Source organism: Emydura macquarii, unplaced genomic scaffold, assembly GCF_026122565.2.
Source record: "Emydura macquarii macquarii isolate MOO-44397 ecotype Brisbane River unplaced genomic scaffold, CSIRO-AGI_Emac_v2 contig_1551, whole genome shotgun sequence".
Lineage (NCBI taxonomy): Eukaryota > Metazoa > Chordata > Testudines > Chelidae > Emydura > Emydura macquarii.
In genome coordinates, this window is record NW_027131688.1 from 25872438 (window position 1) to 25888742 (window position 16305).

Genomic DNA, 16305 nt, shown 5'->3' on the forward strand with positions numbered 1-16305 from the left:
TACTCTAGAGCTAGAGGTTCAAACCCTGACCCAGGTTAGGGTCAATATGATTCCACTGGATGGAATTCCTCCATTTTTTTTTAATAATAATGTTTTTAAAAAATACTGAGTTTGTAAAGTCAAGAAAGTCCAGAACTAAAGTTGTCTACAATCTTAATTTACCTTTTTATACATATGAATTATTACTGTCTTTAATTAGATGATCACATACTATTTTTCCACACAAGACCCTTAATAACAATAGTGTACTATTAACCAGGGATAGAAACTTCAGTATTGCATGGTCTCCAGTTCTGCTATCCATCTAAAGTATTTCTAAGACCTCTATCAGCGTAGTATATAAGTATTCTCAGCAAAGATTTTTCTCAAATAGCGATCTGTTAAGACTACAGTACAAATGCTACAAAAGTCATACTTTACTGAATAGTCTCAGAAATGTACTTGTCTTTTTAAATAAGAGCTGAGATTAGCATTGACAGTGAGGAGACATCTACATAGCCCACAACAGTGAGCCTCCAAGCCCAAGTCAACGGACTCTGGCTTGTGGGGCTCACACTAGTGCTTTACAACTAGAAGCCCACCACCCTCCTTAGGCTTCAGAGACTGAGTTCAGCTCAAGCTGCAACTTCTAAGCACACAGCTATTTTTAGAGTGCTAGCACAGCCCTGCAAGCCCAAGTCTATCAGCAGGGGCTGGGAGGCTCATTGTCCTAGCCTGTGCAGACACACCCTTACGGGGTCACAAAAACTGGGGAGCCCACAATTGAGGTCTTAAAAGGCAAGCACTGTTAAAATTATAACATTGCTTTTCAGTGAATAAAAGATCCATTATCAGTGATCTCGGCCACTGACTAATCTCCCAACATTCCTGTGTTATGATTTCTAGTTTGCAGATGGGAAAGCAGACAGAAGTTAAGTGATTTGCATAACTCATGCAGTGAGTCCCTGGAGAGAAAATTCCAGAAAACTTGATACTTAGTCTCCTGTTTAAATCACTGTGCAGACATAAAAACAACCACTTCAGAAGGCCACATTTTTAATAGTTGGCAATCTTCTAAAATCCTTGATGACAGTAAAATCATAAGATACAAATATTTGGATCAATATTAAGAAAAAGCCACACACCAAAGAACATTCCCTCCTCCACGAAAAAATTATATCCTCATTTTGATTGGGCCTGCTACCTCCCATACACCCTCTCATGGCCTAGGGTCATTACAAGTAGCCTGCCTCAGTTTCCCCTCTTGGACTGTTCAAGTAAATTTCACTTCAGGCTTTTTCTTGGTCAAAAGATACCTCTCCTTGAGGACTAAGTTTATAAATATAAAATAAATTATAATTAAAACTCAAAATCCCCAAAATCAAGTCCCTTCATAAATCCACACAATCCAAGGTTTCTCCTCTTCTGCCTAAGACTTCCTATCTGAGCCCTTTACACTCCCTCCCCTAGTTGGACAGGCTCTCTCCCAGGCCTCCCTGCCTGCCACAACTTCCTTATTGATTGATTGATTATTTATTTATTTATCTATTTATCCCTCTCTCCCCAGTCATTGCACCTTCCTACTTTTATACCGGTATCTCCCGATTCCTCTCAGATGAGGCTCATTCTGTAATTAGGGCTGGCTTAGCCTTAGGCTCTTCAGCCTATGGGGCAATCCACTAATCCCAGTACACCCAATCAGCTTCCTCCAGGAGAAGTGAGAGAAAACCATCAGGTTTGCTGTTTGATCTTCAGGTCACTAAATCTGGACTCCGATAGATTTACTGGGGCATGAGATTCAGATTAAATCTCAGGAAAAACTTCCTAACTGTAAGAACAGTATGACAATGAAACAGACTGCCTAGAAAGGTTGTGGAAGCTCCCTCACTGGAGATTTTCAAAAAGAGGTTGGTTAGCCATCTGTCTTAGAAGTTTTAGCCACAACAAATCCTGCATCTTGGCAGGGAGTTAGACTAGATGACCATTGCGGTCCCTTCTAACCCTATGATTCTATGAGGAAGGGTGGAGAGAAGTGAGTTGCAGAGCCTTTACTGAAATTATTCTTCAGTCATCTCCTTTTTGCATCAGAAAGCTATAAACTTGCACACTTCAGTTGACTGCAGCTGCAAGGATAGAAGCAGTTTCTAAGGTAACCAGGACCTATGCCTGTTTCTTTCAAGATAAAAGTCAAAATTTTAAATTGCATAAGGAAATTAGCTGGAAGCTATTGAAGACTGTGAAGCAAGGCTGTGATGTCCCTGTAAGAAGCATGACTAGGCAAGCAAGATGCCTCATTTGGAACTAGGTAGAGTTTCAAAATAGTTTTCAGGTATAGCCCGAGGTAGAGGACAATGTAGTAATCTAATCATGAAGTGAAGTCTACATCCAAAAGAAAAAAAAAAACAATCTTCTTATGAAGCAGAAATTAAAAAAACAAACCAACCAATTCTAGGCAAGTGCTACTACCTGGACTTCCAGGTGAATGCAACTGCGAATATGACTAACAAATGACAGGCAAACCCTTTAATCAAGAAGGCAAAAATAATTACTACTTCTTCCATTTGCTTCCCCGGTCCAATAGTGTTACCTTGGTCTTCCTTGAACTGAGACTTAGCTAGCTAACTTACATCCAAGCCCCACTTTAGTAAGACATTGAGGTAATCAATCAACTTCATCATCTGGTCAAACATTCTCATTATTTCCCCATGTGCCCTCCTATACTATTTGAACAGGGGGATAATAGAATAGAAGCTCCTGAAATACAACATAAGAACCCTCAGGACAGATGAAAAATTACCTAAAATTAGCATCTAGGACCTCTTAGGCCAAAAAAGGAATGGAATCCCTCATGAGCAACTCCACATATGCTTTCAAAGATCTAAAGATATGTCAACTGCACTTCATGGTCAGTGTGACAGATCTAAAAGGATAAACACGTGGTCCTTGTCCATTACCAGAAGATTTCCTACCAATACAAGTAGCAGTCTGAACCATATTCTGTAGATGGTCTCCTCAAGGACTGAATTGAAGAAAAAAACATCTGGGGACTCTAGCTATCACCAGTGTTGTTTCACTGTAACGTTCTCATAATCTGAATCCAGAAGAGACATTCGAGACAGGGTGACAATTAGTGTCATTATCCATATCAAGGAATAGCTTTTTTGAGCACAGACCAAAAATAGCTTCTTTAAGCAATGCTGGTATCCTGCTCTCACTTTGTTTCTGAATAATCAGGCTAGATTCACCAACCCCAGTTCCAGTGATCAGGTTTTGTGGATGGTATGTTGGAAGACATTTTTTTTTTGAGGCAGGATTTTAAAAATTCCTATGTCATAATCAGTCAGAAGCAGTACAAGACTTCCTTCCCCAGTGCCCCTAGCCATCTTCATGCTTCATCTGTTGCAGATCTCTTATATACTATCACAACTTGTGAGAACAAAGCTGAGGAAAAGGCTTATTGGGAGCATGATATTGAAAATCAAGGACTGGATATTACTGTAATAATTCATCAGGCCATCAATAGAGAGGTCTGTGTTCTCATTATAAAAGGATGTTTCCCTTAGACTCCAAAAGTGGACCATTAAAATGGGTACACTGAATGAGCCAATGGCAGTTGGACGTACATGTTCCCAAGTTATAAGAGTAAACATATGCTCCTGTAGTAGTGCAGGCACATTCTTAAATTTGTACCCCAGTTACCATTAAAAATATGGCATTTTATCTTTGTAAAAATACTGTAGTATTTCCATGGAAGAAAACTGTATTATGTTTCTAACCGATTATGTAAAAGTTTGCTTTTACTCCATACCAATAAACTGTGGATGTATTTCAAGTTCATCAAAATAGTTGAGAACAGTCTCATCTTCAGTGTTTAACTCCCTGAAGAGACTCAGATTTCTCAAGAATCGGTCCTGAGTGTAATGAGTTCCAGCAACAACACTCTCTGGAAGATTCATAACTCGGTTTTTTAGGAATTCATCTGAGGCATTCAAAGAAATAACATATTCTGTGGGAAAAAAACACATTTCTGATGGTTAAATGCAATGTCATAATTTTTGCTTTATTTTTCTGCTATCAATAGATATTATCTGAGAGTAACAAATTCCAAAGTACTAGTGATCAGAAGCAGATATCAAATTGTCATATCTCTCCATCCAAAACAGCACTGCAAAATGCTCTATCTTCAACTGTACACTTGTAGCAATTCACCAATATTTAATAGTAAACAAAAGTGCTTTGGAAAGAATCTTGATGTTCCAGTGCTACCTCAGTTAAAAACTGTAAAGTTTAACTCCAGACTATAGACCACATCTACCACCCTTATTTACTGAACTCAGTGGGACTATTCATGGAGAAAGGGACTACCCAACATGAGTAACATTGGTGGAATTTAGTCCTAAAGCCGCAAAGAAAACTACTATACACAACATCAAAGTGTTTTAAATAGCAAAATCTGAAAAGATCTATATTAATTTTATGGCCAATGTATAAGACTGGAAAATTTAACTCATCTATTCAAAATTCTTCAAGGACTGGATTACCGTAGACTAATATTTTTAATCTCATAAATAAATGTACCTGTGCTTGGGTTAAGTAAACTGTCAGGCACCCAAGCAGTACATAAAAATAAAATATGCCAGATGCAATATAATTTAGTATCACTGTTACCTGTAGTATGGTGATAAAGACAAATACTAGAAGGGCATGTGAAAACATTTTACTTTGTATTAGTTTAACAATCTCATATTGTTACTCTTTATAAAATACAAATATTTATTCATATTTTTATTCAGCTTCAGTGAAAACACTACCAATGCTAACAGGAAGGCTTCTCCTGTCAGTGTAGGTAATCCACCTCCGTGAGATATAACTGTCAACAAGAGAAGTCTTCCCATCAACATCACACTGTCTACACCGGGAGGTAGGTTGGTATAACTGCATTGCTGTGGGGTGTTGATAAGTTGCTAGTGTAGACCAAGCTTCAGATAAAACTGCCATTAAAGTTGAAGGAAGTAAGGACTAATTTATCTGATTTTATAATTTTATGATTTTATCTATTATAAATTCATGAAGCAGATTAGTAAAGTCAGGCAGTTATGTCTCTTTTCTCAGGGAGAAATGTATAGAACCAGGCACAGCATAACAGTTAATAAAACTCAGAAAATGAAGAAAAATGTTTCCCAGCTCAACACAGCCTTGGGTTGAGAAAGCAACTTTCATACAGTCACTCTTGTTTTCTTGAAACAGCTGGTTTTTAGACTTTCCCTACAGATCCTGTTGCCAGAGCCCGAATAGTGCATCTGCAGTCTATCTCAATGATTTATTCATAGTTTCACTTTAAAAATGTGAACTACAAGTGTCTCAGTTTAAGAATAGAAGAAGCTGCTTGGTTCAGAAGTCAGTGTTTCATCATCTGTTACTGTCTGTCTAGAGGTCTGCTTACTGGGCCAAATCTTTGTTCCAATGAGATCAGGGCCATCCTTAAATTGAGCAACAGAAGGAGTGCCTTGCAGAAGATACTAAAGTGTTTTCAACTCCAACTGAAGCTAATAGATCATTTAGGGCTTTCATCATATTGCAGTAGACAGCGAGCACTTTGCAGAATCTCAGGCCAGGTCTACATTATAAACTTATATCAGGATAACTACATTGCTCAGGGGTATGAAAAATCCATACTCCTGAGCAATGCAGTTATATTGACCTAACCTCCGATGTAGACAGCACTATGGCAATGGGAAGGTTTCTCTTGACATAGCTACTGCCTCTCGCAGAGGTGGATTAACTATGCCAATGGGAGAAGCTCTCCCATCAGTGTAGTACAGTCTTCACTGAAGTGCTACAGCGATACTGTCACAGCTATGCTGTTACAACATTTTACGTGTAGAACTGCCTTCAAACTCTGTGTGATCTAAAAACAAGGTTACTTACCAGTAACTGATGTTCTTCGAGATGTGTTGCTCATATCCATTCCACTATAGGTGTGTGCACACCTCCATGCACGGTTACCCGGAATTTTTTTCCCCTTAGCAGATCCCATAGGGCCGGCTCTGGCGCCCTCTGGAGCCCTGCGCACATGCCGTGGTATATGAAACGCTGCCGGCCCTACGCCCCCTCAGTCCCTTCTTTCTGCTAACTCCAGCAGCGGGGACGGGTAGTGGGTTGTGGAATGGACATGAGCTACACATCTCGAAGAACATCAGTTACTGGTAAGTAACCTTGTTTTCTTCTTTGAGTGCTTCCTCATGTCCATTCCACTATAGGTGACTAACAAGCAATACCTTTGGAATGGGTCAGAGTTACCGGTGAGCTGCCCTCAGCACCGCTCTGCCGAATCCTGTGTCCTCTCTTGCCTAGTGGACGATGGTGTAGTGGGACGTGAAGGTATGCACCGACGACCAGGTGGCGACTCTGCAGATCTCCTGCAGGGGCAGTCTCTCCAGGAAGGCTGTAGATGAGGCTTGAACTCTGGTTGAGTGCGCTGTGATGGTTCTCAGAAGTGGCACCTTCGCCTGCTCGTAGCAGAACTTGATGCATGATGTAATCCACAAGGAGATGCGCTCAGTGGAGACAGGGGAGCCTTTCATCTGGTCGACCACTGTGACAAAGAGCAGTGTCCATTTCCGGAATGACTTTATACGTTCGATATAGAAGGCCAGGGCTCGTCTCACATCCAGCGAATGCTGTCTCCTCTCCTCCGAACCATGCGGTTTGGGAAAAAACATGGGGTGAAAAATATCTTGATTACAATGAAATTGGGAAACCACCTTGGGCAGGAAGGCTGGATGCGGCCTCAACTGCACCTTATTCTTATAGAATACTGTACAAGGGGGCTCCGAGGTCAAGGCCCTAATCTCGGAGACCCTCCTAGCTGAGGTAATGGCCACCAGGAAGGCTACCTTCCATGAAAGCATGAGCAGAGGGCATGAAGCCAGGGGTCCAAAGTGGGGCCCCGTGAGTCTCGAGAGGACCAGGTTGAGATCCCAGGGAGGCACCGGGTCACGGACCTGCGGATAAAGCCTCTCTACCCCCTTGAGGAACCTGACTGACATGGGATGGGAGAACAGCGATCTCCCCTCTAGCAGCTGATGGAAGGCCAAAATGGCCACCAGGTGAACCTTCAGCAAGGCCAGTGCCAGACCCTGGAGCTTTAGCTGGAGCAGGTACTCCAGAATCGCCTGTATAGGCAAGAGGCTGGGCGGAATACCCGGGGACTCTGCCCAACAGGTAAACCATCTCCACTTAGCTCGATACACGACCTGTGTAGAAGGCTTCCTGCTGCCAAACAGGACTTGTTGGATCTGCGCCAAGCAGGCTCTTTCTCCCTCCGTCAGCCACAGAGCCTCCAGGCCGTGAGGTGCAGGGAGTCCAGGTCCGGGTGCAACAGGCGACCATGGTCCTGGGATAGAAGGTCATGCCATGGTCCTGGGATAGAAGGGGTGGGGCAATCGAAAGGTCCAACAGCATGCTGAACCAGTGCTGTCTTCGCCAGGCTGGAGCGATGAGTATAACGTCTGCCCTGTCCCTCTTTATTTTCAGCAGGATCTTGGGTAGGAGCGGAATGGGTGGAAACGCATACATGAGGGTCCCCATTCAGTCCATGAGGAACGTGTCAGAAATTGACACAGTCTTGCGACCCCAGAGCGAGCAGAACCTCGGACACTTCATGTTCCAGACCAACGCGAATGGGTCCAGTTGGGGAACGCCCCATTTCTGGAAGATCATAGTCACCACCTCTGGGTACAATGACGAGTCGTGGCAGGGTAGAAACGACCTGCTAAGGCAATCCGCCTTGTCGTTCCTCACTCCTGGGAGGTGAGAGGCAGACAAGTGGAAATCGTGCCTCACGGCAAAGTCCCACAAATGGATAGCTGTCTCGCAGAGGGCTGAGGAGCACACCCCCCTGCCTATTTATGTAAAACATGGCTGCGGTGTTGTCCATCAGCACCTGCACCACTCTGCCTGTCAGGAATCAGAGGAACACCTTGCATGCTAGGTGAATGGCCCTCAGCTCCTTCACACTGATGTGCAGGCACCTCTCCTCCCCCGACCAGAGTCCCTGAGTGCCTAAATTGGCGCTGATGTGGGCTCCCCATCTTACGTCCGAAGCGTTGGAAATTAGGGTGACTGACGGGACCAGCTCCCTGAACAGAATGCCCTTCATCTCTGCTCTGGGAGTCTGCCACTGCTCTAGGGAAGCTACGATGGGCGAGGGAACTGTGACCACCCAGTCCAATGGGAGTCTGCTTGGAACATATACCGAGGCCAATCACACCTGAAGTGGTCTGAGCCTCAGGTGAGCTAGTCTCACTACATACGTGTAGGCCTCCATGTGGTCTAAAAGCTGTAGGCAGTGCCTACCTGTTGTCGTGGGGCACGGTGCAGCTGGGAGATGACAGAGACCATTGCCTCGAAACATGACTGAGGCAGGAAGGCTCTTGCCTGGGAAGCATCCAGGGTAGCCCCAATGAACTCTATTTGTTGCACTGGGTTTAGTGTGGACTTCTGTTTGTTTATGATAGTCCCAGCCTGCTGCACATGGAGCAAGTGAGGGTCACGCTTTCCTGCACTTGGGACCTGGACCTGCCCCTGATCAGCCAATCGTCTAGGTAAGGAAAAATTTGCACACCCTTTCGTATCAGGTGGGCAGCCACTACTGCCATGCACTTGGTAAACATCCTTGGAGCCGAAGATAGGCCAAAAGGCAGGGCTGTAAACTGGTAGTGGGAGCCAGTCACCGTTAAACAGAGAAAATGCCCATGTCTGGGGAGGATAGACACATGAAAGTATGCGTCCTTGAGATGGAGGGCGGTATACCATTTACCTGGATCCAGAGAAAGGATTATGGAGGCTAGGGAGACTATGCGAAACTTGAGTCATTTGATATATTTGTTTAGATGACGCATGTCTAATATGGGTCTCAGACTCCCCTTTTTCTTGGGAATGAGGAAGTACCTGATATAGAATCCCTTCCCCCTTCTGCCTTGAGGGACCATTTCCACCGCTCCCAGGTTGAGGAGGGTGTCCACCTCCTGTAAGAGGAGTTGCTTATGAGAGGGGTCCCTGAAGAGGGATGGAGGGGAGGGTTGTTGGGGGGGGGGGGGTAGATGTAAACTGTATGGCATAGCCCCCTGAGACTGTCCCAAGGACCCAACGGTCCAAAGCGATCTTTGCCCATTCAGGATAGAAGGGCCTTAACCTGTTTAGGAAGGGGTGGGGCGGATCCAGGAGAGCAATTGAGGTGCCACCCTTGGGCACACCATCAAAATTGTCTCCTTTGGTTGCCCAACCTCCTGGGGGGCCCTGCTGGGGAGCTGAGGACAAGCTAGGGGGCTGATTTCTTCTTCTGAACCCCCTATTACTATCCCTATTCCTATAGGGTTGGAAAGGCCTGGGTGGAGGCCTTGGCTGCTGCTGCACATGGGGCCATGCCTGACACCTGGAAAACTGAGGTGTGTAAAGGCCCAGGGAGCGAAGCGTGGCCCTGGAGTCCTTCAGACCATGCAGCTTTGCATCGGTCTGGTCCAAGAATGGGGCCGACCCATCAAAGGGGAGATCCTGAATCGCCTGCTGCACTTCCTGGGACAGGCCTGAGGATTGCAACCACGAGCACCTTCTCATACAGATGGCGGAGGCTATGGCCTTGCCCACCGAGTCAGCAGCGTCACAGGACATCTGGAGCGCTGCCCTAGCTACCGCGGTTCCTTCCTCCACGACAGCAGTAAAGTTTGCAGTCTGGTCCTGGGGCAGAGCCACAGCGAACCCCCCCCAGGAGGGCCTGATGGTTGGCAATCCTGAACTGCAGGCTTGCCGTGGAATAAATCTTTCTCCCAAACAAGTCTAGCTTCTTACTGTCCTTGTTCTTGCGAGTTGACCCTGGCTGACCTTGCCTATCTCGCTTGTTAGCAGCGTCTACTACCAGGGTTCCTGGGGCGGGCTGTGTGAACAAATACTCAAACCACTCAGCCGGGACGTAATTTTCTTCTCGGCCACCTTTGACGTAGGGATGACTGAGGAGAGGGTTTGCTACAGGGCCTTTACAATTTTAAGGATACTTTCATGGACTGGGAGGGCCACTCGCGCTCAGGCAGCCGCTGCCAACACATTAAAGATGCTATCTTCGGCCTCTTTTAACTCTTTCATCTCCAGCCCCAAGTTGGAGGCCACCCTCTTAAGCAGCTCCTGGTGTGCCCTGAAATCCTCCAGTGGCGCTGATTGGTCCCGGGAGACTGCCTTGTCAGGTGAGGAGGAAGAGGCCTGCAGAGGTGTAGGCTGCGGGTGTGCCCCCTCCTGGCAAAGGGTTGTACCTGCTGAGATTCCCTCCAGGGGGTCTGATTCCTTATCCTAGGAGTGGTGCCTATGGGACTGCACCCCCAATGACATAATGGATTGGGGCCTCAGCCCCACCTGGATACCCCATGTGGCCCAATAAGGCCATTGTTGCGGCCATTGTCCCTGTGGCCAACCCGGAACTGAGGGGGCGTAGGGCCAGCAGCACCTCATATACCGTGGCATGTGCACGGGGCTCCAGGGGGCATTGGAGCCGGCCCTATGGGATCTGCTAAGGGGAAAAATGTTCCGGGTAACCGTGCACGGAGGCATGCACACACCTATAGTGGAATGGACATGAGCAAGACCTTTGTTCAGGTTTCTCTGTTTCTTCTGTGATAGCTGATAATATCACTAATAATTAAAATAGGGCAGGAAATTGTAATCAGCCTTTAAAGGCGTTTTCATTGCATAAATGAATTAGCCATTTAATATTTGAGCAGTATTTATTTTTAAGTACAAACTGGGGCAGCACTGCATAGGATAGAAATTCAGATTCATGGCTGGATGTTTATTCAGGATTTGTCTTCTAAAAACTTATATTACATGTTTACTTTAAAGCTCTTGTTTTGGCACTGATGGTGTTTTCCACACTAGGGGTCCAATCATTTACTCATTACTGCTTGTGTACATGAACGTTTAGGTCATGGTAATCAGGGGTGTGACTCTACCCTCCTCTGGCCTCAGTTTGTTGGCATGCTTTAATCTCCCCTGCTTTGAAACAGGAGTAGATTAAAGCATGCTAACAAACTGTTAATGCACATCTGCAGGATCCAGATAGACAGTTAGTGCCCAGCAGACTAGTGTGGAGTAGATTCACATCGTAGTTTGCCACAAACCAAATGTTAGTATAGACAAGCCTTTACTTGGGAGAGCTCTTGGTGAGGTCACTAGTACTTCAGTGTTAGATCTGATGAAGAACTGGGCTATTCCATGCTTTTTAAACTATATTTTATTGGATGGAGTGTGAGAAAAAAGAGTGGTATTTTGGGCTTCTTAATGTTGTCAGTATTCTTTTAAAACTCTACCCTTTGTATTATGGTAAACTTACCAGGAGTGATTAATTTATCATACCGAGGCATTTTGCTTCTTGTCTCTTCTTCCTCCTCATCATCTTCAACTAAAATAAAAGTACAATACAATTAACACTGTCATCTGAGGCAACTATATTATTAAAGTTGGCTAAAGAGATGCTAGTAATAATACCTGTCCTTTTTGTAGTACCAGTTCTTTATATGGCCAAAAGACACTAACTAACAAATCCTGACAACACCATTGTGAGATAGGTGGGTAAATAATTCAGAAAAAAAGGTCAGATATTTCTAAATAAGAAGCACAAACAATGCCACGTCTTCATGATTCAGAAGAGTCAAAAGAGTTCTATTGTTTAAAATTAGCTCAGTGCATCCTCTATCTCTTTATATGTAGGCTTTTATATTTTGCACATAGCTATGGTATCTGAACATCTTCTGACACAGATCCTGCGAGCCCTGCACGATTCTGCTACAAGACATACTTTGCTACTTCTCTGTGCACAGAATGCACAGTCACCATCTGCTGGCCAACTCCTGCTGCTAGCAAGATAACATACCGTAGCTTTTTGCGGGGACGATGCCTGCTTAGATCCCCAACTGCTGTAAATCACATAGTTTCACTGACTTCAGTGAAGTGATGTTGATTTATATGAGCTGAGGATCTGGCTCCTGGTGTCTGGGCTGGCCCGGCCCATTAGCTGGTGTCTTTTCTTAAAACAGTCTTGTGGAATTCTTGCATAGGTGGACTAGGCTCCTACATTGTTTTATTTTCCCCCAGCCACTATGCACTAGCTCAGCACAGAGAAGGACTGCGCACCCCATGTTTGTACATTTATTTCCCAGGGCTGGTGTTTTGAAAACGCTGTCTTCCTTAACTAAAATGAAGTGATGTACAGTCCTTCAATTGTAAGCTTCTTGAGAAATGATCTATTTTTATGTTTGTGTCCTATACAGCAATCAGCACAGTGTTGATTAACATGTAACAAATAATAATACTATGCATACATAACAAGTACAGCACAACTCTGTAACTTACGATTAAAGAGATCTTTTGCCTGGTCATAGGTCTTTGGAAACCCATCCAAAACATATCCTTGATTCTTGCAAGGCATAGATTTTAGCTTTTCTTTCATGAACTTAATCACATACTGATCATCTAGACGACCTGAAAATTTAACATATGAATTCCAATACAGTTAATCTGTATGTGGTTTATGTAGAATATGCACATTTTTATACACTTGTCAGAGAGTCTTTGAGTTAAGATCTGAGAATGCCCAACTATCTGCTTTGGATCACTTTTGGTAACTCAAAATCACTGATGGTAATATGTACTGATATGTTACACAGCCTTCAGAGTACCACATAATTATCAGGTATAAAATGAAGGACTCTTTTAATAAAACTATTTATGTTTGACAAGTTTAACTATTATCCAGAGATCAAAGGAATCCAAAAAATAAAAGACATACTATAACATACTGGTAGACGCCAGGGACTTACAGTATCTCTTGAAGCATCTAGAATTAATTTCTGAGTTTACTTGACAAAGCATAGAAACATTTAGAGAGAGGAACATAGCAGAACAGTTCAGGTTGCAAAATGTTGGATTTTAGCAAGGGCCTCAAACAGTTTTACAAACACATATTCAGTCTGACATTAAAACTCTTGGCAAAACCCGTGTGAGATAGATATTATGCTCACTTTCATTTCAGTAAACTAAAGCACAAAGTGGTTTTAGCGACTTGGCCCAGGTTGAATAAATGTGGCAATAAAATCCTGATGTCCTGGGAATAAAACTCAGGTTCTTACTCCTCCTCTAATCATGACTGCAACAACCTCCTTACCCGTGCTTCACTTTTAAAAAGTCTTAGATAAATATATATATAAGCCACTGTAATCAGAAAGAATATTTTGATTATAAAAAGTTTCATTGTTTTAACAATAAGTAAAGCACACATAAGAGATGATGCAGCAGTGCTCATCAATGCACCCCTTGGGTGAGCTACAAGCATATGACTTTGTAGACAAAGCATGCATTAATTAGGCAAAAGGATGCATCATACAGTGCTTTTTCATGGGAAAAACAGGGTTACTTACCAGTAACTGTTGTTTTTCGAGATGTGTTGCTTATATCCATTCCAATATAGGTGAGTGCGCACCCCGTGCACTGGTTCCCGGAACTTTTTCCCCTTAGCAAGCCCCATAGGGCCGACTCAGGCACCCCCCGGAGTGCCGCGCTCATGCCGCAGTATATCAGGTGCCGCCATCCCTAAGGGCCCTCAGTCCCTTCTTTCTGCTGACTCCGACAGCAGGGACGGAGGGTGGGTGTAGAATAGATATGAGCAACACATCTCGAAGAACAACAGTTACTGGTAAGTAACCCTGTGTTCTACTTCGAGTGATTGCTCATATCCATTCCCATATAAAATCATAGAATCATAGAGTTGGAAGGGACCTCAGGAGGTCATCTAGTCCAACCCCCTGCTCAGAGCAGGACTAACCTCAGCTAAATAATCCCAGCGAGGGTTTTGTCAAGCCGCAGCTTAAAAACCTCTAAAGATGGAGATTCCACCACCTCCCTAGGTAATCCATTCCAGTGCTTCACCACCCTCTTAGTGAAAAACTTTTTCCTAATGTCCAACCTAGACCTCCCCCCCGCAACTTGAGACTGTTGCTCCTTGTTCTGTCATCTGCCACCACTGAGAACAGCCTAGCTCCATCCTCCCTGGAACTCCCTTTTGGGTAGTTAAAGGCTGCTATCAAATCCCCCCTCATTCTTCTCTTCTGTAGACTGAACAAGCCTAGTTCCTTCAGCCTCTCCTCGTAAGTCTTGTGCTCCAGCCCCCTAATCATTTTTGTTGCCCTCCGCTAGACTCTCTCTAACTTCTCCACATCCTTTTTGTAGTGGGGGGCCCAAAACTGGACACAATACTCCAAATGCGGCCTCACCAATGCCCAATAGAGGGGAATGATTAAATAGCCATACCTTGGAGGTGGGTGGGAGTCAGCGTCGAGCTGCTCTCATCAGCACGGCCCTGCCGAAGCCCGCGTCCTCTCTCACCTGCTGCATGATGGCGTAGTGGGACGTGAAGGTGTGGACCGACGACCAGGTCGCTGCCCTGCAGATGTCCTGCAGGGGCACCCTTTCCAGGAAGGCCGCCAACGAGGCCTGGGCTCTGGTTGAGTGCGCTGAAACCGCTCCTGGAAGCGGCACCTTCGCCTGCTCGTAGCAGGTCCTGATGCAGGCGGTGATCCAGGCAGAGATGCGTTGGGTGGAGACAGGTGAGCCCTTCATCCGGTCCGCCACAGCCACGAACAGCTGCGTCGACTTCCGGAACGGCCACGTCCGCTCGATGTAGTAGGCCAGGGCTCGTCTCACGTCCAGCGAGTGTCATCTCCGCTCCTCCTCCGAACCGTGCGGTTTAGGAAAGAACACCGGGAGGAAGATATCCTGGTTATAATGGAACTAGGACACCACCTTAGGCAGGAAGGCCAGGTGGAGTCTCAGCCACACCTTGTCCTTATAGAAAACAGTGTAGAGGGGCTCCGAGGTTAATGCCCTTATCTCAGAGACTCTCCTAGCCGATGTAATGGCCACCAAGAAAGCTACCATCCACGATAGGATGAGCAGCAGGCACGTAGCCATGGGCTCGAAAGGAGGTCCTGTCAGAGTGGCGAGGACCAGGTTCAAGTCCCAAGGAGGCACCGGGTCACGGACCTGCAGGTATAGCCTCTCCACTCTTTAAGGAACCTGACTGACATGGGGTGTGAGAATAATGTCCTCCCTTCCATCGGCTGGTGGAAGGCCGAGATGGCTGCCAGGTGCACCTTCAGGGAGGCCAGTGCTAAACCCTGGAGTTTCAGATGCAGCAGGTACTCCAAAATCGCCTGTATGGGCGAGCAGCTCAGTGGGATGCCCTGGGACTCCGCCCAACAGGTAAAGCGCTTCCACTTGGCCCAGTACATCACCTAAGTGGAAGGTTTTCTGCCAGGTTTTCAGCAGAACCTGTTGGATCTGCACCGAGCAGGCTCTCTCTACCTCCATCAGCCACGGAGTCTCCATGCCATCAGGTGGAGGGAGTCCAGGTCTGGGTGAAGCAGGCAACCCTGATTTTGGGAGAGCAGGTCGTAACGACTCGGGAGCGGCAGTGGCGGGGCGATGGATAGGTCCAGCAACATGCTGAACCAGTGCTCGGCCAAGCTGGTACGATCAATATGACGTCCGTTTTGTCCCTCTTGATCTTCAAGAGGACTTTGGGCAGCAGCAGAATGGGGGGGAAATGCATACATCAGGGTCCCCGTCCATTCTATAAGGAACACATCAGAGATGGAGCCGGGCTCGTGACCCTGGAGTGAGCAGAACCTCGGGCACTTCCTGTTCCAGGATGACGCGAACAGGTCCAGTTGGGGAACACCCCACTTGCAGAAAATAAAAGTCACCACCTCCGGGTGCAGTGACCAGTCGTGTTGGGGTAGAAACGACCTGCTGAGGTGGTCCGCCTCGTCGTTCCTGACCCCCGGGAGGTGAGAGGCAGATATGTGGAAGTCGTGCCTCACTGCAAAGTCCCGAAGTCGAATGGCCTCCTGGCAAAGGGCTGAGGAGCGCGCTCCCCCTGCCTGTTCATGTAAAACAGGGCTGCTGTGTTGTCCGTGAGGACCGGTACAATCCTGCCCCTCAGAAATCTGAGGAACACCTTGCAGGCCAGGCGGACTGCCCTGAGCTCCCGGACGTTGATGTGAAGACACCTTTCCTCTGCTGACCAGAGCCCTTGGGTGCTGAGGTCGCTGCTGATGTGGGCCCCCGAGCCCACATCTGAGGCATCTGTGATGCGGGTGACCAATGGGGCCAAGTCTCTGAAGGGGACTCCCCTCATTACCTCCCCTGGGGTCCTCCACCAGTTTAGGGAGGTCAGGACCTGTGTGGGAACCGTGACCACCCTGTTCAAGGAGTGTCTGGGTGGTG

At 46.0% G+C, this 16305-nt stretch overlaps 1 protein-coding gene across 1 annotated transcript in view; it reads right to left on the bottom strand.

Moving 5' to 3' along the window:
* AK7 (adenylate kinase 7) overlaps positions 1–16305 on the bottom strand; it is a 61313-nt gene that overhangs the window by 12894 nt on the left and 32114 nt on the right. Inside the window, exons 13-15 of the mRNA XM_067555172.1 lie at positions 12376–12504; positions 11357–11425; positions 3788–3985 (exon numbers count right to left, since the gene is read on the bottom strand). Of these exons, the coding sequence (XP_067411273.1) occupies positions 3788–3985; positions 11357–11425; positions 12376–12504 (396 nt within the window). The remainder of the gene's footprint in view (positions 1–3787; positions 3986–11356; positions 11426–12375; positions 12505–16305) is intronic.